The sequence below is a fragment of the Actinia tenebrosa genome, unplaced genomic scaffold (genome assembly GCF_029948245.1).
Source record: "Actinia tenebrosa isolate PJP-AT-01 unplaced genomic scaffold, QUT_ActTen_1.0 PGA_scaffold15__27_contigs__length_11533743, whole genome shotgun sequence".
Classification (NCBI taxonomy): domain Eukaryota; kingdom Metazoa; phylum Cnidaria; class Anthozoa; order Actiniaria; family Actiniidae; genus Actinia; species Actinia tenebrosa.
Genome location: NW_028292575.1, coordinates 1,841,115 through 1,862,129, shown reverse-complemented (window position 1 = coordinate 1,862,129; position 21,015 = coordinate 1,841,115). Strand labels below are relative to the sequence as shown.

General features: G+C 39.0%; 2 protein-coding genes across 5 annotated transcripts in view; both read right to left on the bottom strand.

The window, feature by feature from the left end:
* Positions 1-621: 621 nt before the first annotated feature.
* On the bottom strand, positions 622-5,369 carry LOC116308537 (chymotrypsinogen B). The gene is made up of 7 exons (XM_089030358.1): positions 5,243-5,369; positions 3,660-3,857; positions 3,059-3,271; positions 2,383-2,697; positions 1,499-1,510; positions 949-1,050; positions 622-707 (listed from the first exon to the last, which is right to left on the bottom strand). Exons 1-6 carry the CDS (start codon positions 5,295-5,297, stop codon positions 950-952), a joined length of 894 nt encoding a protein of 297 aa, XP_088886484.1. The 5' UTR covers positions 5,298-5,369; the 3' UTR covers positions 622-707; position 949.
* A 1,416-nt stretch (positions 5,370-6,785) lies between these two features.
* LOC148910811 (uncharacterized) overlaps positions 6,786-21,015 on the bottom strand; it is a 53,055-nt gene continuing 38,825 nt past the window's right edge. For all 4 annotated transcript variants that reach the window (XM_089030342.1, XM_089030344.1, XM_089030343.1 and 1 more), the window contains 8 exons: positions 20,100-20,365; positions 18,870-19,060; positions 18,526-18,646; positions 16,793-16,985; positions 15,356-15,416; positions 13,940-14,173; positions 13,696-13,773; positions 6,786-8,375 (listed from right to left, as the gene is read on the bottom strand). In XM_089030342.1, the coding sequence (XP_088886468.1) occupies positions 8,185-8,375; positions 13,696-13,773; positions 13,940-14,173; positions 15,356-15,416; positions 16,793-16,985; positions 18,526-18,646; positions 18,870-19,060; positions 20,100-20,365 (1,335 nt within the window). In that variant the 3' untranslated portion in view covers positions 6,786-8,184. The remainder of the gene's footprint in view (positions 8,376-13,695; positions 13,774-13,939; positions 14,174-15,355; positions 15,417-16,792; positions 16,986-18,525; positions 18,647-18,869; positions 19,061-20,099; positions 20,366-21,015) is intronic.

Genomic DNA, 21,015 nt, shown 5'->3' with positions numbered 1-21,015 from the left:
TTTTCATCGAAGCGAGACGAGCTATGAGCTTGCAGTGATAGACACAATGAATGATTGCTCAAGGTGTTAAAAAAAGTCTTAACTTTAATCGGAGAACCTCAATTAGCGAATAAGTTTTGGAGGATCCAGATGGGGGATCCTGACTGCGATGCTAACTAGCCCCCCAAAGGCTAGTCTCCTACGCAGCCGCTATTAGTGTTGTCACACAACGCTCACTTCCCTTAGGGGACTGCGTTTACTCAGGTTACTAATTGACATTGTTTTGGAGCTCAGAATTATAAGCATAATTAAAAAGAAAAGAAGAAGTATGTAAGTACGAGAACGAAAAAAATACACTCCCATGGTTGATCATCTGATGATATAAAATAAAATGTAGAAATTACTGGGGCACAGATCCATGAATTTGCCAAGAGAATGCTACTCAATCCTTGAAGAGAATTCCTCGCGTAATCGAGTTAATCCGAAAATTAGAAGGTTTGAGTATAGAAGAGCAAAAATCACATGGAACGAGAAATGCTCAAAATTTGTAAAAGTTTCAATGGACCTTATCATTTTGAGCTTATTTTTAAACGATTTAGAAATATAGGTAATTTTCGTGGCGTGGTTTTTACAAAATACACGTTATATTTATTGCTGAATTATGTAGTTTATTTATTGACTTTACTTTTTTCAGTTATTAGCTGCGCAAAGCTTTTTGGACTTCAGGCCTGAAAGTAATAACAAAAAGAATTTTAATTAAACATTTAACATTTTAACTCTTTTTAATTTTTTTAGAAAATTTTAATTTTTAATTCCTTTAAACGATTTAATAAAAAAAAATTATTTATGGCAAAAAAAAAAAAAAAAAAAAAAAAAAAAAAAAGCTGTGAAATAAAGTCGGTGAATACTATTTTTATAACATGTATATTGGAAGGTTACTTAAAATATTCCCCTGAAGAATTGTTTTACCTTAGCAAAGCTTGCATGACTTCTTGCAATAAGCTTTTACATATTTGTGAGAAGAGCAGAATTTTGTCCATCTGGCACAGTTTTTGTTCTTGTCCGTGCAACCTTAACACAAAGAAACGAATAATAAGTAGATTGAACCAGGACTTTTCAATACAATCTTGAGCCTATAGCCGTATAAATCTTCCTGGACCATAACTGCGCATGCGTCGACTCTAAGCTACTCTCTCTCTTTCTCTACTATATTTTTTCTCTTTCTTTCCTGCTTTTAGATACTAAAATTCTTAAAAATATATGCTTTCTCTCTCATTCGATGAATACCGTCGTTCTTAATGACCACAGACTCATTTATAAGTTAGCTATTTATAGATACCATGAAAAATCGTGGTATTTCAAAGCATTGGTATTGTTCAAGCTAACACATTCTTTGCGTTACAGTTGACTTTTAAGGAATGATTGGTATGGGTTGAAATCTGTACAAATAAGTCTGTAGACAAGGATCACAACAGTATTTATCGCATCAGAACATAAGGAGGTAAATAGAATTACATACTTGTTCCGGCACCTGTATGTGATAAGAAGAAGAAAAAAAGAAAAAGGAAAAGAAAAAAAAAAAAGAAAAAAAAATCATCATTATCATTATCATCATCATCTTTATCATTTAACCATCACCATCATCATCACTATCATCTCTATCGTCCATTATCATCAAAATTGTGATCACTTTTTTTTATCATCATCATTATAACCACCATCATCTATATCGTCATCATTGTCATCATCATTGTCATCATCTTTACCATCACCATCGTCAATATTATCTTTATCATTACCACCATCACCATCCCTATCATCTATATCGTCTATTATCATCATCACCATTATTATCTTTATCACCATCATCATCACCATCATCACTGCTATCATCTATATCGTCCATAATCATCATCATTGTGATCATCTATATCATCTATATCATCATCATTATTAATATTATACTTATCACCACCATCATCACCATCATCACCATCATAGTCGCCACAGTTTTTCCAATCGTGTTATTAACATCGCATGGGATTTAGATATATCATTCTCATACTCATTAATAATTCATGAGGAAACCAGCAAATCAATGGGCTTTTTTTGGGTCACATGATGTTACTTGAAACCTGGTAAAGTCCTGTGAAAGGACTGAATTCAGTCTGTAGTAATTGGAACAAAATTAATTCAGTCCTAGGCCTGAATTAATTTTATTCCAGTTACTCCAAGTCGAACAGTAATGAGCATGAGAAGTCATTTCAAAGCCTCCAATATCGGACTGGACGGGATTTCAAGTCCGGCTTAGCCGAGGACTGGAACTGATTGCGTGGACTTGAAATCCGGTCCAGTCCGATATTGGAAGCTTTGAAACATTGCTTCAGAAACATGCCTACGTACCTGCAATCTTTTGGTTGATCCAGTCAATATAGCTGCTAACTCGAGCAAAGACAGTGTAACGACTAGTACGACACCCACTATCGCCCCAGCTGACAGCACCACGGAGAACCCATTTCCCACCCTCGTTACAGACAAATGGGCCACCGCTGTCTCCATGGCAACCACCTGCGGCATTTTCACCGCCGGCACAGACCATAGAATTCTCGTCAACTCGTTTGCCATTAACTCTGTAGCAGTCCTTGTGAGTGGCAACAGGGAGTGGAGCTTGTTGGAGGATGTCAGCAGCCATTCCTCCACCGACAGTACGACCCCATCCTGATAAACAACAACTCGATTATTCATTGAACCTATACCGTAATTGTTTTATGAGATAAAGCAGTTTAACCAGATCTCCAGATCTAGTTTGGAAAGTATAACTTTGGAACTGGTTGACATTGACTTATTATCTCACGCATCAGACCGAATCCACACTTTTCGCTTATCAGACCACGTGCCTTTCCCTAGAGCATCATTTCTTTGTTAAACGTTTGCACATAAGAATACAGTCACATGAAAATGGATACAACTCAAACAAATAATTTTATTCTCAAAAGAATGGTACTCGACCTGGAATGGAAAAAATATTATGCCTAAATGGACAAGGTCCATAAAAACATTTTTCCCTTAAGAACTTTACCTGTTATGTAGCACCTTGTGCCAGGAGGTACTCGATTTCCTTTCTTTGGTAAACAGACCGTGTTAACCTTTGAGCTCGCCTTGATTTGTCCGTCAAGCTGTAGCAGAGCAATGTCGTTCCTAATGTGCCTCATGTTAAAACCTTCATGTTTGAAGAGGTTTTTGACACGGAATGTTTGCTGAACAGCGGTTGTACCAGTCCTGGTGTGCGCACCTAGAAATGCAACATGAATACAATTAGCTTTTTACCATATTCATAGCTTCGTAATTCGTTATGTACCATTGGTATATCCCACAAGCTAAATAATTTAGTCTAAATAGCTCTGAATTTGTTATTCGGATTGCAGGGGTATTCTTGTGTTTTGGCTAAAGTGCAAAGACGGTATGCCGCCATTTTGGATTTCGGCCACCATTTTGGATTTGAGCCGCCATTTTGGATTTGGGCCGCCATTTTGAATTTTGGCCACCATTTTGGATTTGGGCCGCCATTTTGTATTTTGGCCACCACTTTGGAATTGGGCCGCCATTTTGGATTTGGGCCGCCATTTTGGATTTTGAAGAGCTGCCAATAAGTAGTAGTAATAACTGAATGATATGCTTACCAACAACAACTGTGTAGCCACTTGGAAAGGGGCTGTTCTCCACACAGTGAGCAGCAGTGACAATCCAGTCAGGTTTAATCAGAGATCCACCGCAGATGTGCCTTCCATTCGCACGGAGAGAGATCTGCCAGGGCCAGGCATGTGGCTGGGCATTATCTCCGTTAACCACACGAGCACTGAAGGGTTTTACCCCACAAGCTGAATAGAAACAAGTCAGTAGATGAATAAGCATAAAACGTCGAATAAAATAGTAAAAAGAAATTTAAGAATAAAAAATATACTTCAAAGAACTTGGGAGACAAGTCAGTAAGGAAACAAGTTAGTAAATGAGGTAAATGAATAAGTATAATATATACCATTAAATCTAGTGTCGAAAAAGAAACGACAAATATAAATTTAAGAATACAAAAATAAAATAAAAAACTTCAAAGAACTTTGAGGGAAAGGAAATACAAATGAAGCGAAAAGAAAATCAAAAACACTTCTGGTATGAAAATGCCCAAAAAATGTAAGTTTTTTAATTTACAGAATAATACGAAACGATTAAAAACAGAAAGTGGATCGGGTGTAAACAAATACTTCATACAAAAGTGACGAACAGAGAGGCACATAACCGAAACAACGAAACAAAAACGGAAAACAAGAATAAACGGTGTGATTAACGACCAGGCGATGATTTGAGTATGCTAAAAACTCAACCAAAACACGCACAAGTTCGAATCTGGAATGAAAAAAATGCCTTTTTGCAAAGATATTTGACAAATCTGATCTTTACTACTATTTGAAAAGTCAAATATTAAGTCAAATATGATTAATTATCCTAAAAATATGTAGAAAAACAAATAAGCAGGAATGCTTCGATTTTCAAGCTCCCTTTTCAAAAGGTACATTCAGTGCATTTAAGAAAAAATATATTTAACTTTTTCCAACTTTACCTTCGGAGAGACAGGGCCCCAAAAGAGCAACGACCAGAGTAAGACAGAAAATCAAAAGTACATTCAGTGCATTTAAGAAAAAATAGATTTAACTTTTTCCAACTTTACCTTCGGAGAGACAGGGTCCCAAAAGAGCAACGACCAGAGCAAGACAGAAAATCAAAGGTACATTCAGTGCATTTAAGAAAAAATAGATTTAACTTTATCCAACTTTACCTTCGGAGAGACAGGGCCCCAAAAGAGCAACGACCAGAGTAAGACAGAAAATCAAAGGTACATTCAGTGCATTTAAGAAAAAATAGATTTAACTTTATCCAACTTTACCTTCGGAGAGACAGGGCCCCAAAAGAGCAACGACCAGAGCAAGACAGAAAATCAAAGGTACATTCAGTGCATTTAAGAAAAAATAGATTTAACTTTATCCAACTTTACCTTCGGAGAGACAGGGCCCCAAAAGAGCAACGACCAGAGCAAGACAGAAAATCAAAGGTACATTCAGTGCATTTAAGAAAAAATAGATTTAACTTTATCCAACTTTACCTTCGGAGAGACAGGGTCCCAAAAGACCAACGACAAGAGTAAGACAGAAAATCAAAGGTACATTCAGTGCATTTAAGAAAAAATAGATTTAACTTTATCCAACTTTACCTTCGGAGAGACAGGGCCCCAAAAGAGCAACGACCAGAGCAAGACAGAAAATCATGGCGTACAATTCTGTAGAGTACGATGATCAATGCAGTAATTCCAGCACCACTCCAACTTTATATCCATGATTGTTACTTCAGCTGACAGATGCTAGAGTTTTATATACTATGTGCACTCAATAGAATGCACGATTGTGTTTGCTAAATTTCTTAGACAATCAGTGTCTCCTTTGTCTATGGTTATTCCAGGCTAACGTCTGCTGTAAATACAAATTGAATGATTGATTCGAGCGACAATGACTTTCATTTTTCTTTCATTGAATTGTCAAGTTCATGTTATCCAGCAAGGACGTCTGAATGGAAGTGCCATTCAAGAATTAAGCATCACATTAAATATTTGCATTGTTTTGTTCTGCTGGAAGATGATACAATTGGTATCAAAAACTTAGGTTTCATGAAATCGTTAAAACGGTTTTCATGGGCGGAGAAACTTGCATTATGACTTGCCTTGACACTGAAGTGGTTTTCCATAGTTCTCTTGCGTTTTCGTGAAGCAAGAGAAGCGTATGATTATTACTTTTATATAGCGCTCTTTTTCATATGGATACAGTCAATTCAAAAAATGTTGTCGTCGACGAACCCAAGCCTACGCGACTGGACCGAAAGGAACTCTGGGTAGCAATCATTGAAGCCGAGTTGACTCCATAATTTTATCTGTCTAGTTATGCCTGGTTTACAGCACGAACCTTCGTAGGCGAGCGGGAATTGTTGAAGGACACGTATTATTAATGCCTTCATATTTTCCAAATTGTGAACTGAATCATAACTACTTTGTTTCTCTTTCCCTAAACCCAAAGACATGCATTTGATGGATTGTTTCTCGACACTATTATTATTACTACCGGGAACAATTAATTCAGAACGAATATTTAACCGCTTCAGTGATTTTTACCCATATTCCTTTCGGTCCAGTCGCGTAGGCTTGAGCCGGTCAACGACAACGTTTTTTGAATTGACTGTATGTTCAAAGGCGCTTCACAATGAGCTGTGAACGAAAGAGAGTAAGTAGCAGCAAGGGCGCTTACCCATAACCAATGTTGTCCGGTTTTGCTTCCCAAGCTAGGCATAAGAGGAGATAAGTAGATAAAAACTAGTGTGAGCTGCGTCGGTGTTTCTAATGAAACAGTAATGATAAAAGGTTAAATTTTACACCTTGAAAACATGAAAAAACTTACTGATGTTTCGGAAGCTAGTCCTTCGTCGGAGTAAAAGAGGAATAAGATGGTGAAATTTTGCTCGTTGGTCCCACTCTGTACTCCAAGTACTTTTTAAAACTTCTCCAAACAACCTTCTATATTAAATTTAGATTCATTAAAAGAAAATCCAACCTGTTGAGATGCCACTGTTAGATACTAATATTTCTTTCTTTCTTTTTGATTGATTGATTTCATTCATCCATAACGTCTAGGACGCATGCTTACACGAAATCGCAACAATTATATATATTTTTGAACACAAGGGATTAATGGCTTAACCAGCCTTAACACTTAATTTTATAACTATTTATTTTCCTGTTAAAAAAGATTGATGATATAACAATTATGACTATCCATAACAAACATTTGGCCACCATTGTATGAGGTCATATTTTGTCTTACTTTCGTACAAAAAACATACTGAATTACGTAGAAAACCAAACTACAAGGCTGATACAAGACACAGTTTATCTAGATATGTATGCTATGGTACGTATGTACATTTACCATTGACATGTTGGCAGGTGTATTGGCCCAGCCTGGCATGTGCCAGGAAGGGTTGTGTAAACTAATCTATGGTTATTGGCTGGAATCGGAAATCTGTGACTATTGGAACTAGTCTTAATAATAATAATAATAATAATAATAATAATAATAATAATAATAATAATAATAATAATAATAATGATAATAGTTTATTGAGTTCTCTACCAGTATAAAACTGAATTAACGAACTTCATACAAAGGAAAATAAAACTAAGTTGATAAACTATTTACAAGCAATTGCTATAAAACTAATAAAAAAGCTTTTCATCTCTAAAAAATTGGACAAAATGTGCATAAAATATAGTATATCTAAAGCGAAACGTATATGTTTATGCATAACATATTAAAATGTCTCGAAATATCTGACTAAGAACTAAGACAGTCGACAAATATTAGTTAGAAACATTTGAAAATGAAAAAGTCCTGGCTTCGTACGCGTTTTGTTTAACATACACTGCGATCATAGAAAAGGTATTGTTTGTCCTTTCTAGTTCTTAGATTGTAAGCGAGGTTTCATTTCTTGGTAGTAGGTTAAAAAGTGGATGGTCTTTTGCTGAATTAATTCTGTCTATGGCATGTATTGAACACATAATGAGGCTCTCCTGCTGGATAAAGTTTCTAGCTTAGGCATCTTTCGCTTAGTGTGAATGACTAACTCTAGGAGTAACTTTTTTTTAGATCAGAATAAAAAAACTCTAATTGAATCTAATTGTAGATAGTTAGCTTTTTCATGTAATTGGCCATAACTTTGTATTTTCACATTTGCAATTCAGGGATGAAGATTCCTTCGAGGGAACCTAATAAAACTTATTGTATTGTAATTGAAACCACAAGAATACACGTACGGAAGGATAAAGTTCGTAATAAAGTTCGTAATATCTTGTAAGGATTAAAAAAACGTACGGTTCTCAAAGCGTGTCAAGCTTATACAGTTTGGACGTAAATACTGTCATGTTCTACAAATTTTTTGTTGTTCCTTGAAGTGAGTTTGATTGAGAAAATCCATGTTAATTTCGAATGCAAAGAAGGACATTTCTGTATCCTGCTTACACACTTCCCCTTGGTGACTAATGTCTATTGTACTTTCTCACGAATTGTTCTTTATTTGATAATTCTCTTTATCTTATGACATGCATCTCCGTGTTTACAGGAAGTAGTCAGCAGTTGCATTGAAACCACTTTCTACTATATAAAAGTAAAGCTCGTCGACTGTCATGTTTCCACAGTGCTTGTCTAAAATTACCAAGACGGGGTTCTCTTTTCGTTGATCATAAAATGCAATGTCATGACTCGATACTCCTACTTTCTCAGCAAATGCCTTCCATTCATCTTTAGCTAAAAAAAAACAACACAATATATAAATGTGGTAAATAATTTATTCTACGCAGACGAATTTGTGTAGTTGAAAAATACTGCTTTTGCCACAAGCATGAGCACAGTCACGATCAGCATCAGCATCAACGTACACCACCACAATCACCACCACCACCATCACCTTCACCAACCTCCACAACTACCACCCAGCACCAGCACCAGCACCAGCACCAGCACCAGCACCAGCACCAGCACCAGCACCAGCACCAGCACCAGCACCAGCACCAGCACCAGCACCAGCACCAGCACCAGCACCAGCACCAGCACCAGCACCAGCGCCAGCGCCAGCACCAGCACCAGCACCAGCACCAGCACCAGCACCAGCACCAGCACCAGCACCAGCACCAGCGCCAGCGCCAGCACCAGCACCAGCACCAGCACCAGCACCAGCACCAGCACCAGCGCCAGCACCAGCACCAGCACCAGCACCAGCACCAGCCAGCACCAGCACCAGCACCAGCACCAGCACCAGCACCAGCACCAGCACCAGCACAGCACCAGCACCAGCACCAGCACCAGCACCAGCACCAGCACCAGCACCAGCACCAGCACCAGCACCAGCACCAGCATTATCAACATATATCACCATCACTATCACTATCACCATCATGATCGCCATCACCCACACCATCACTGTTTCAAGACGTGTTCGTGTTGGTGGGGAAATAGTTATGCGTCTTTAATCAAACAATCACTTCTCTAAGTATCTAATTACAACTGCGTAAGCTAATATTGTAACATCTCCCCTTTTATAATGTTTGAAATACATGGCTGGGATGATATAGAAAGATTTTAAAGATTTAAAAAAGAAATGACCAAACAAAATGGCTGACTAAACTACGAAATGATTATATGGATATTAAAGTTCAACTGTAACAAAATCAATGTCCTATAAATGTTCGGTAGTCAAGTAAACCGATCAGGTTTCTTAACCACTCTCTGACTTCTTCGCAGTACAGGTGGATTGACCGCGGGTTCTGACGCAGGTAGAACTTGAGGTGTCCTTGCACTGTCTGCCTCTGGTGATGCTTGTGTGTCACTAGCTGGTTCTTTCGGTGCTTCGTCGACGGGCTTTAAAAGCTGTCTGTTTCGGCGAAGTAACTCTCCGTTCGACTCAACTAGGTATGACCTGTCTGAGAGTTTCTCTTTACAGTTCCCTACTTCCCAGGGCTTGCCTCTCTGGTTTGGCGCTACTCTTACCTCTTGGCCTATTTCTAGGTCTGGTAGGACCTTTACATGTCTGTCGTAGTGACTTTTGGCTTTCTGGCGCTTAAGGTGGATTTTGGTTGTCACACCTTCCGCTACTTTGGGATACAGAAGGTTAGTTGCTATGGGGACTAGTGTCTTTGTTCTCCTAGACATCAAGCGCTGTACTGGGCTGCTCTGCATTCCTTGAGTGGGGGTATTCCGATAATCTAGCAAGGCTAACCACGGATCTTTACGGTCTTGCATGGCTTTCTTGAGCAGGCTCTTGGCTACTTTCACTGCTGATTCCGCCTTTCCATTTGACTTTGGGTGGTATGGCGATGAGGTGACATGTTTGAACTCCCAGTCTCTTGCGAATTCAGCAAACTCGTTGCTGACGTATTGAGGCCCGTTGTCGGATACCAGCACATCGGGTATCCCATGTCGACTGAACTGTTCCTTCAGAAACTTGGTAATGGATGCTGAGGTTGTATCTTTCAGAGGACTTATTTCTATGTAGTTTGAGTAGTAATCTACCAAGACTATATAGTCTCTGTTCTGCAGTGTGAAAAGATCTGTGCCTAGTCTGCTCCAAGGTCTGTCGGGTATTTCGTGCGACTGCATTGGCATGCTGGGGTTACTTGGTTGATATTCTGAGCACACATGACAAGCCTTTACTGCATTTTTGATGTCGTGGTTCATTGCTGGCCAGTAAACGCGATCTCGTGCTTTCCTTGCACACGCCTCGATTCCTTGATGACTTGAGTGTAACCTCGCGACTACTTCAGATCTGAGGGCTCGAGGTATGATGATGAGTTGATTCTTGAATAAGATGCCGTTGTGGAGTGTCAGTTCCTCTCGGAAATGCCAGTAGTCTCTGATAGCTACTGGTACTTTGTCACGTACGTCAGGCCATCCTATTAGTATAGTATTCTTAAGTGACTGCATTGTAGGGTCTTGCTCTGTGGCTTTTTGTAGTTGCGCTAACCTTTCACTTGTGACCTTTACATTGTCGAGGGGGTTGATTCCTTCTAGTTCTAGCGCAAACACTTGGAACTCGTCTCCAGGTTCTCCTCGGTCTGCGAGGAAGGCTCGTGAGAGGTGATCTGCCACGTACATTTGTTGTCCTGGCTTGTAAGTTACGTTCAGGTTGTATCGCTGTAGGCGTAATATCATCCTCTGTAACCTGCTGGGTGCTGCTAACAAGGATTTCTTGAAGATCGCTTGCAAAGGTTTGTGGTCTGATTCTACTGTTATCAGCTCTCTCCGTGTGATGTACTGGCTGAACTTTGCACAAGCGAAGACGATTGCAAGACATTCTTTTTCGATTTGTGCGTAGCGTTGCTCAACTGGTGTGAGAGTTCGGGATGCAAACGCTACTGGTTGGCCGTTTTGAAGCAAGGTTGCTCCGAGGCCTTTCTCACTAGCATCACATTGGATAGTGACTTCTTCGCTCATGTCATAGTACTTGAGTACTGGATGCGCAATCACGAGTTGTTTAACTTCTGAGAAGGCTTTGTCGTGCTGGCGTGACCACACAAATCTTGCATTCTTTGTGGTTAGTTCACGAAGAGGCAGTGCGACTTCTGATAGTCGAGGGGGAAACTTGGAGAGATAATTTACAAAGCCTAGTAGGCTGAGTGTCTCTTGCTTGTTGGTAGGCTTTGGCATTTCGGTCACTGCTTTGACCTTATCTGGATCTGGCTTGAGTCCGGTGGATGACAAGATGTGTCCCATGAACTTCACTTCTTTTCTCCGCATGATGAGCTTCTTGCTGTTCAGCTTTAAGTCGATCTGTCTTGCTCTCTTGAGCAGACGTAGCAGATTTTCGTCATGGTTTTTGTTGGCTTCTGCTAATGTGTCACCGTAACCGACCACTAACATATCGTCGCGGAGCACTTCCACGCCTTCTAGGTCTCCCAGTCGCTCGTGTAGGGTGCTTTCGAATTCCTCTGGGGCTGAGCTGACGCCAAAAGGCATGCGTAGATATCTGTAACGGCCAAATGGGATCCAAAAGGTTGTAAGCTTACTGCTAGCTTCGTCCAAACCGATTTGATAGAACCCATCCTTTGCGTCTAACGTTGTGAAGACTTTGGCCTTGCCGAGTCTGGGTAGCATCTCGTCCATCGTAGGCATTTGGTATTTGGGTCGTTTGATCGCTTTGTTTAGATCTTTGGGATCCAAACAGATTCGTATCTTTCCAGGTTTGGCTACAACGACCATGCTGCTGATCCATTCGGTGGGTTCTGTCTCTTTGACGATGATTTTCCTTTTCTCGAGTTCAGCTAACTTTGTTTTGACTTCCTGGCGAAGCGTAACTGCGATTCTTCTAGGCGCGTGTTGAACTGGCGTGACATCTGGGTCAACTGCGATTGTAGCGTTACCAATGTTTCCCAATCCTTCGAAGACGTCTCGAAAATCTTTTAAGATACTTTCTTTAGTTAGGGGCAGAGTTCCGGTTTCTTGAACCGCGTGGACTTGATGATCGATGTTTAACTTGATTAGATCTAATTGTTGGCATGTCTCGGCTGATAAAATTGGTTTGTGGTTTCCGTTGACAACCTGAAATTTGAAGCAATGTTTTTCGTTGACCTTAAGTGTCACTTCACCTAATGTTTCCATGACTGATCCATCAAACAATCGTAGTTTGACATTGCTTTGCTTGAGCGTCGGAGCGTCGGTTGATGATTGCTACATCCTTGTGGCTGATTACGTTACAGGTCGCTCCTGTGTCTAGTTGGCAGTCCAAATCCGTTTTATATCTGGAATTGGTGTTCATAAACTCAAGCTTTGCAAAAAGCTGCTTGCCCTTCGTTTTCACCGAACCAACTTCTTCAATCTTCAACGTGAATTCGTCGGATGAGTATTCTCCTTCTTCTGATTCTCCTGATTCAGCTGTCATCGCTTTGACATTGCTTGACCTCGATTTACACACAGACGCGAAATGGTTTTGTTTCTTGCACGTTTTGCATTCACGGCCATAGACGGGGCAGTCTTCTATTAAACTTGTGTTTCTGAGAACCACCACAGCGGTAGCACTTGTAACTGCTCGTTCGTCGACTTGTAGTTCGTTTACTGTCCCCGCTTGGCGTTCTGTGGGAACGTCTGTTGTTGTACTTGTCACTTGGCTTGCTTGGAGATTTAGGCTTCCGTTCTCGTATTTCATTGATTTCTTCGTTATTTGTCTTATCCACTAGACTCATGGCTTTTAACTGACTGCTAGCTAATTCACTTGAGCGGCAAATGTTGAGGGCTTTGTTGAGATCTAGACTGTCCTCTTTTAAAAGACGTAGTTTTGTTGCGTGTTCTCGTATACCAAGAACGAGTCGATCCCTGATAAGCTCTTCCGTTAACGGACCAAACTGACATGATGAAGCGCATTTTCTAAGCGATTTACGTAGCCATCTACGGTTTCTTCTGGGCCTTGAGTACAGCTGTTGAACAGATATCGTTCGTACACCACGTTGCGCTTTGGTTTGAAGTAGGCTTCTAGCGCGTTTAAGCATGTGTTTACGTCGTTCTTTTCTTCGTCACTTAACTTGAGATTAAGGAATATTTGCAGACATTCCTTCCCCATTACAGAGCGAAACGTTGTTAGTCGTATCTTTGGGTCTTGCTGGTACAGTCCGGTTGCGACTTCGTAGTCCTCCCACTGTTGTTTAAAGAAGTCCCAATTGTTTACTTGATCTCCTTTGGTATTCATCGGCGTTGGTACCGGAAAATGCGACGTGAATATTGGTCCTCGTGGACCGCTGCTGGTCGAAGCTTCCTCCTTACTTGACATATTACTTCTTCAATGCCTCGGCAGTAGGAACTTGACGGTTTTTTCAGCTACTTTGGAAGCGTTATTTCCAATTTATTTCTGACACCATGTTTCAAGACGTGTTCGTGTTGGTGGGGAAATAGTTATGCGTCTTTAATCAAACAATCACTTCTCTAAGTATCTAATTACAACTGCGTAAGCTAATATTGTAACAATCACCACCAACGCTAGCACCACCATCACCACCACCGCCACCGCCACCGCCACCATGGTCAGCAACGACACCACTACCACACTATTATTATATCCCCCAAAATGAAGAACTCTACTTGCCTGATAAGGCTCGTGACATGCGTTGCTTCAAAGAATAATCCATGTTTCTAACTAGAAGTCTTCCATCACAAAGAGGACCTAAAGAGACGCAAGATACCAAAGAAAATATAATAAAAACACAAAATAATAAAAGCGATTCTCAGAAAGACAAGGCTGTACATGCCACGTTAATAGTCTGTCATGGACGGTTCCATAAGTCAAAGACAGAGACAAAGAAGAAATATGAGATTCCCATTGCACTAACCTGTCATTCCACTTGGAAGCAAACCCCTTATTTTCTTTACAATATCATCTCTTTCACTGCTTTTCAAGTAAGAGCAAAATTCTCTACATCTCACCACAACTTCTTCCGGTGGATTTTTCATTGAAACCTTGTCTAGATTTAGTAAATTTGCAACTTTGAAAGCCGCTTCATTGGTATCAATTGCTGCAAGACTTAAATCTTTAAAACAAATCTCCAGCTCTTTGCAAGAAGCAGCTAAAATGGAACGAAGATGCAAACAAAAATGTAAGAAAAGAATGAAGAAAGAATGAAGAAAGAATGAAGAAAGAAAGGAAAGAAGGAAGGAAGAGGGAAAGTTATGAAGCGATTGGGATGGTGAGTCAGGGTGTTAAGCTATAAGTAAACGAATCAAAGAAAAATAAATATTATTTGTAGTCAACTTTAGAAGCAGAGGTCCTCTTACTGGGGCGATCTTCAGTTTCACTGCTACACAAACCTGTTAATACGAACCTTATGTTATCATTTTCGGCAAAGAGAAAAACTCCGATACCATAATACAAATAAATAAACCATGAAGCAAAAGATAGAAAATGAAAAATACATAAAAAGCAAAGGGAACGAAAGGAAAGGGAGAGTTCACTGCAACAATATATGTTCAGGCACTTGAGGGGCTAATTGTAATGGTGCTGAAGGCGGCATATAGTAGATTACACTTGTGAGGACGAATGTTACATTTTTGATGGCCTCGTGTCGGTTGCCAAACAAGTTCCGAGAATGACTTGAAGTACAAGCTAGAAGCGAAGTGGATAAACTGCCTACAATTTAATTTATTTTTATCCAAAAATACTGCAAACAAGGAAAAAGCACCAGAATTAAGCCAAGACTTTAACTTAGAAATCCATCCAGTTCTGAGAAATTAGGGGATTGATCACTCAAGCTTCCATTGATGGGTTGCAAGCATTCCCAAGAAGAAAGTTTTATGAAAAAGACTAAAGCAAGGCGGCCATTGTGTTGCCGTTAACAACGGATGCTAATAAGAAAACTTTTGTTGAATGGCACAAACGCTCCTCCGAGAGGCCGCGATGACGTAACGTGGAATCGAAGAATTGCTGGCTTTCATAGGCGCCATTTTGGTTGAATATAGCATTTTCTAATGTTTTAATTAGCACCTTCTGTTGTGTCAACTCACATGGCTTTCATGTGCTTTCTTGCTGTAGCAACAATGGACCCTTTTTAAAATTATCTTGGATGCGAGGCTAGCGTGAAAATAGAAAGGAAATGAAACAAATTCCATCGAGAAAAGGCGTGATTTCTTTTGTATTTCCATGTTAGCCTCGCATCCACGATACTTCTTAGAATGGTATATTTCAAAGAAAAAAGAGCAGCTATAACTAGATTTAACAAGCACTACTGGTAAAACTGTGATAGTTACTTTACCAGAAGGTTCCGGAGGGGCGCTTTCCAGTCCAACAGTCTCCAATTTTTGAACCAGAAATGCCTAAAAAAAAAAACAACAAAACAACAAATAAGCAAGATAACGAAAAAAAAAAAAAAAAAGAGCACCAAAAAAACAACAGACACAAATGTATAAGAAATAAAATAAAAAGAACAAAACAAAAGAAGACAAAATTAATCAAATATAAAAAGCTTCTCGCGAGGCAAATCATAAAGCAATTTTAGTTTAATGCTGAAAACAAAATGCTAAAAAGCAAACAAATGCATAAAAAAAAAATGAAAAAACAAAAAAAAAAAAAATTATAATCATTAAAACCATCTCATAATGCATATCAGAACGTAACTTTACTTTAATAGTTTAAGAAAGTATATAAGCTAATTGTATGAAAATCATTAATGCATCTTAACCTCAAACGCCTTGAAATGTATATATCTAATTCAAAAAACGTTGTCGGTCGGAAATCAGGAATCTGGGACCGCGCCTGAGTAACGTGCAGACAATTGTAATACTTTAACAGCCGAACAAAGTAGTTTCCTTTTGGGTTGGAATATGAAGCGTGACCCAAATTATAGAGTTTGAAGAGCATAGATGAAAGAATATGATTTTTTTTTTCATTTTATCCAGAAAGTCTCAGATCACCCATTTCAGATCTCGGTCGGAGCGTCAACGCTCTTTGAAACAGGTGTACTCAGCATCATTAAGGCATGGCTCTCAGATGAAAAACTGATTAGCTATATCAAAGCCAGTTTTCTACAAATCTTCCCCAAACTTGGCAAGTTAATGTCTTTTGTGAAAAGAAGGAACCTTAGAGCCTTGGTTACCATGGAAACTAAGTCACGTGACCAAAAGGCCGCCATCTTGGATTTTTAAACAAGACGTTTGTAAACGTACCGAAACATCTTTAAAAGTCATGAAAATGCAGATTACTATTCATATTTACAATGCCTATATGGATCTAATTGGATATCTTGGAAATTTTTTTAAGTTTGATTTTTAGAATATTTTCTATTTTTTCCAAAAAATTGAAAATATTCTAAGAATTAAACTTAATATAATTTCCAAGATATCCAATTAGATCCATATGGGTATTGCAAATATCAAAAGGAATATGGATTTTCAGGACTTTTGAAGTAGTTTCAATACGACTACAAACGATTTTTTAAAAAAATCCAAGATGGCGGCCTTGTGGTCACGTGACCTGGTTTCCATGCTAACAGATACGCGGTAATTGCTTGCCTTGAAGAATTACTACTACGAGCCAAATTTGGGAAAGATTCATAGTAAACTGTCAAAGATATGAATAAATAACTGATTTTCCATCACTTCCTCAAAAGAGCCATGCCTTAATGGTGCTGAGTATATGCTGAATGCAGGGAAATGGAATTTATTACATTTCAGTAAATAACTCTTAAGCTTACCTCAGTGGTAGGTTGTTTCTTGGAAATATCTGGAGGAACAACTCTTGTTTCTTCGATGCAAAATTTGCACAAATTATCTTTAGAATCACCATCTTTCTTTTCCAGGAAGGAAATGACCAGTTCTGTACTAGTATCGCTATCGTTTTTTTTGACCAGAGGCAGCTCTTTTCTGCAAATGTCGTGTTCGATGAACCTATATAGGAAGATCAGAGTAATGTTGGATCTTGCAATATGGTGCGAGGTTAATGTTTGCCTTGTAAGGTTATCTCTAATCATTCAGATCATCATAGATAGCTATATTCAGATGTAACTTCTTCTCCAAGTTGCCTTATGAACGGCTTTTATATAAATTGATTTAGACTATTAGCCGTTCCGAAGTTGCCATTATAGTGCATCGTGGGACTGTTTTAAGGGAGATATTTTCAACGTGGCGTATATTCCGTCCCCTAAAATTATCCCACAATGCACTGCAATGACAGAGGGCTAATATAAACTAGAAATGTTTAAGCTATTTTATAAAGGCTATGATAAAAATTTACCAGAGTACTTATCTAAATGTGGTTAAATGAAATTTAGGCAAAGTTAAACTCGAAATGTGTAGCGGCGAATAGTCTACGATAGCCGCTGTTTTCATTTGTTGTCTGCCCGCTGGCCACCCACATTTACATTTACATCTACCAAATTACAAGCACGCCCTCTCTTTGAAGTGCCCTGTATACGTTAAGCACACGCTATCACAATCAAACGCTATTCCGGTGATTACGCTAGCATTAACTTTGGTCATCAGCAGGGCTGAGCTATTTCATCGGTAATTACCGCGATATCGATCAACGCTATTTATTGCTAATGGGTCAACTCGATCGCATGCTATCCATGTGATCACGCTAGCTTGACCTTAGATTCGGCCAACAATCGTTTGCATTACGATATTCGCTGTCGCTAGCCTCTGGCAACCACACGCTAAACGCTTTTTCTTTTTCCGCCCTTCCTCCCTATGGTAGGTATATGTAAGTGAGTATTCCACTGACCAGGCCGTCAGTGTGACAGGTGCACAGTGAGTTGCAACAGGGATGCCATGGTTACCGCGTTGTTATGTGCCAGGCCCCTCTCATCCCGCCGAACAAGCACCTAAAGCCAAACTCATCTACTAGTGAGGAGTTTAGCAATATTTTTAAGGGAAAAGCAAATGCTTTTCATGTTTCGCAGATTTCAAATCAAATTTATGAAACTTTCATTGGTTTACCAATGTCGAAGAGATCTAGTTGCATTTTAGAAAATGTTAAGGACGCATGTACAACTACAATGATAATAGCGCAGCGCACTGATTCTAAAAATAGCTTAAAGATTCGGACAAACATTGCATTCTGTTTAACCGCTACGAGGATTATACGAACCGATTTTATTATTTTTACTTAAAGTTACAATAATAACCCATGTAAACCAAGATCAACTGCGATCGGCTGTGAAAATTATCTGCTGAAAGTAAACTTGTAAGTTTGTTCGTCCGAATTTCGCCTTTGTCTTCCGTTTTTATGACGTCACGGCTGCGCTGCGCTATTAAAGTTACACATCTAAATTGTAAGGATATAACAATACGGTGTGCCAAAGAGTCTTTTAAACAAATTTTAGATTTGATTGAACTGTCTTAACTTTTCGTTTTATACAGGATAATATATGTATATAGATGTATCTAGTAATTGCAAAAACCTCTTTACTTAACATCATAACCTTACCGAAGAAAAATATCTTCGTTTAACTTCTTCTCGTAGCATCCTTCTACTTTCGTATAGGCTTTGTCATCTGGTCGCATTTTCTTGTTTCCGGTAGAGAACGCAAGTTGAGTATAGCCTTGCTCTTTGAGCGAGAAAAAGAAAAAGAGAAAACTATAATCTGAGAGATTATTATGAACGGTCGTTCAAAATTTTTTTTTTTTTGGATCAGAGTCACGGAATAAAACATCACTGCGCATGCAGCATTGCATTAGCCAACTACTCGTGGGGTCTCGTTTTCTATTACTAGAATCAGCATCAAATATATTGGCATCATTGTAATTGTTTAGCTTGTTTTTAACTCTTACTTTCCAATAACTCTATTTTTTCAATCTGTTCGTGGTTTGGCACACACACTAAAGTCATGGTGAGGGATGTATGGCTGCATACTCCAGTTTTTTTGAAGACAGCAAAACTGACATATTGGGGAGGTGTAAACAAGTACTTGGACAACGAAGACGCCATTGTAAAGGGAATTTCATATATCCCGGTCCACAACCTTAACGAAAAATAAGTATAGAATCAATGTAGTTTTAAGGGCATGCATATATATTTGTCGGCCTAGAATTTAGAGCGCCACGGATACTTCCGTAGCCACCTAATTAACGCCTAATAGACCGATTCACGATAGTCGTTGTATTATGGATAATCAGGGCATTGAAAATTAAGGGAAAAGAGATACGTTTTTCGTTATATTTTTATTCTGAGGTATATTTTCGAGACCAAACTTTTTCTGTATATCGAGAATCCTCTGTTCAATGTTTTGTGGCGTTTTTGAGCCGATCGAGTCATTCTCGTTGAGGCACGATATTTTTACGGTCAAATTGAACTATTTTGATCCAGTCGCAAAACCCGCAAACCTGAAACTTTCTTTTCTTTATCTTATGGAGTAGTGTAGCAGCATCTCGTAAGCTCTACTGTGATTGGTGAGATAAAATGATAGAATGCATTGTTTTCCCCTTCTATTGTATTATTTTCTTTTGTTTTACAGCAAGGGTATCAATCCAATAGGCTTAGATCTTATGAGCACTGCTACACCACCCATCTTATGCCCGGTTCGATCAGCTCAAAAAAAACACAAAACATAGTACAGAGGTTTTTCCATCTACAAAACAAATCTGGTCTCCAAATGTTACCTCACAATGGAAGTATAATGAAAAATGCATTTCTTTCCTCATCGCTTGTTAGTAATCTTGCCCTGATTACCCATGATGCATTGACTATCGTAAACCGTTCTATTGACTCAACCCCTGAACAAAACCTCATAGCACACATCTCACTGTATTCGAAGTTGAGTTCTTACTGTATTAATATTTGAAGAAAAGCAAATCACACTAAAGTTTGGTCACTTTAAATTTATAAATGACCACCTTGGTAGCCTTAAATTTCGTTTTTAACATGAAAACATCAGTTTTAAGATCACTTAAAAGTAAAAGAGCTAAAAGAGCTACGTGCCAAACACAATGTCGATCCAATTATATTGCGGCAAAGAGGCCATCGCCGAAAGAAAAAAAAAATCGAGACCATCACTGACTTACCACGAAAAGTGGCTCACTTGCAGTTCAATGAATGATTCTGTTTCAACACAACGGACTTCATTTGTGATATCCTTCCACTTGTGCGGAGCGTTCATAGTCAGGAGACGAACATTTCCAGTCGGATATCCCTCGGGATACGGGTGTGGTAATTTAATCTTTACGGGAATTGTAAAATTAACTCCTTCAAGGCCATCGATTGAAATTATTGGACAAGGATATGCAGCCATGCCATCAAGAATGTCAATGTGATCTGGCATCAACAACAACTGAAAAAAGAGGACTTATTTTTAATTGTTCCTCCAGGAAACCTAACTAAACTCATTACAGACAAAATATCTGACTTTAGGGACTTGAGCAATAATTATCGGGAGGGGGGGTTCTAAAATTCTCCAAATTGGGCATAAATTGAAGCTAACCCCCCCCCCCCCCGTGCCAAATGTAAAATAACTTCTCACCCCTCCCCCTTTTGAAATGAAATAACTATCAACCCACCACCCCCCCTCCACCCCCCATACATCATGACACATCGCGACAATTAAAATATTGTGAGATGCAAAAATGAGGCCATTTTTTACTACAAAAGTGTGAACAAATAAAAAAGAAGGTAAGTGATCATGATGATAGCTTATTTTCGAAAAGAAGTGGGAAAACTCCCAACTTTACTGAGCTGTCATCATAAATTCAACACTGCACTCTATTACTACTGGTATTGAAAGAAACATTAGAGATTTGTTGGATAACATGGATAAAGCTATGGAAAACTACTATGCTACCGAAACAGAATTCATCAGTTTCACGGAAGAAAAAATAAAATAAGAAAAAAGCTGATAACTTTACAGTGAACAAAAACCCAAATCGACTTATGACCCCCCTCTCCATACTTAAGCAATTAGCTTCTAACCCCCTCTACCCTACA

Excerpts from the sequence above, each read along its gene's own strand:
- LOC116308537 (XM_089030358.1), bottom strand. The coding sequence starts at position 5,297 with ATGATTTTCTGTCTTGCTCTGGTCGTTGCTCTTTTGGGGCCCTGTCTC. Across the intron at positions 3,858-5,242 it reads GGGGCCCTGTCTCTCCGAAG|CTTGTGGGGTAAAACCCTTC; the intron begins GTAAAGTTGGAT and ends GTTTCTATTCAG. Across the intron at positions 2,698-3,058 it reads CACAAGGTGCTACATAACAG|GATGGGGTCGTACTGTCGGT; the intron begins GTAAAGTTCTTA and ends GTTGTTTATCAG.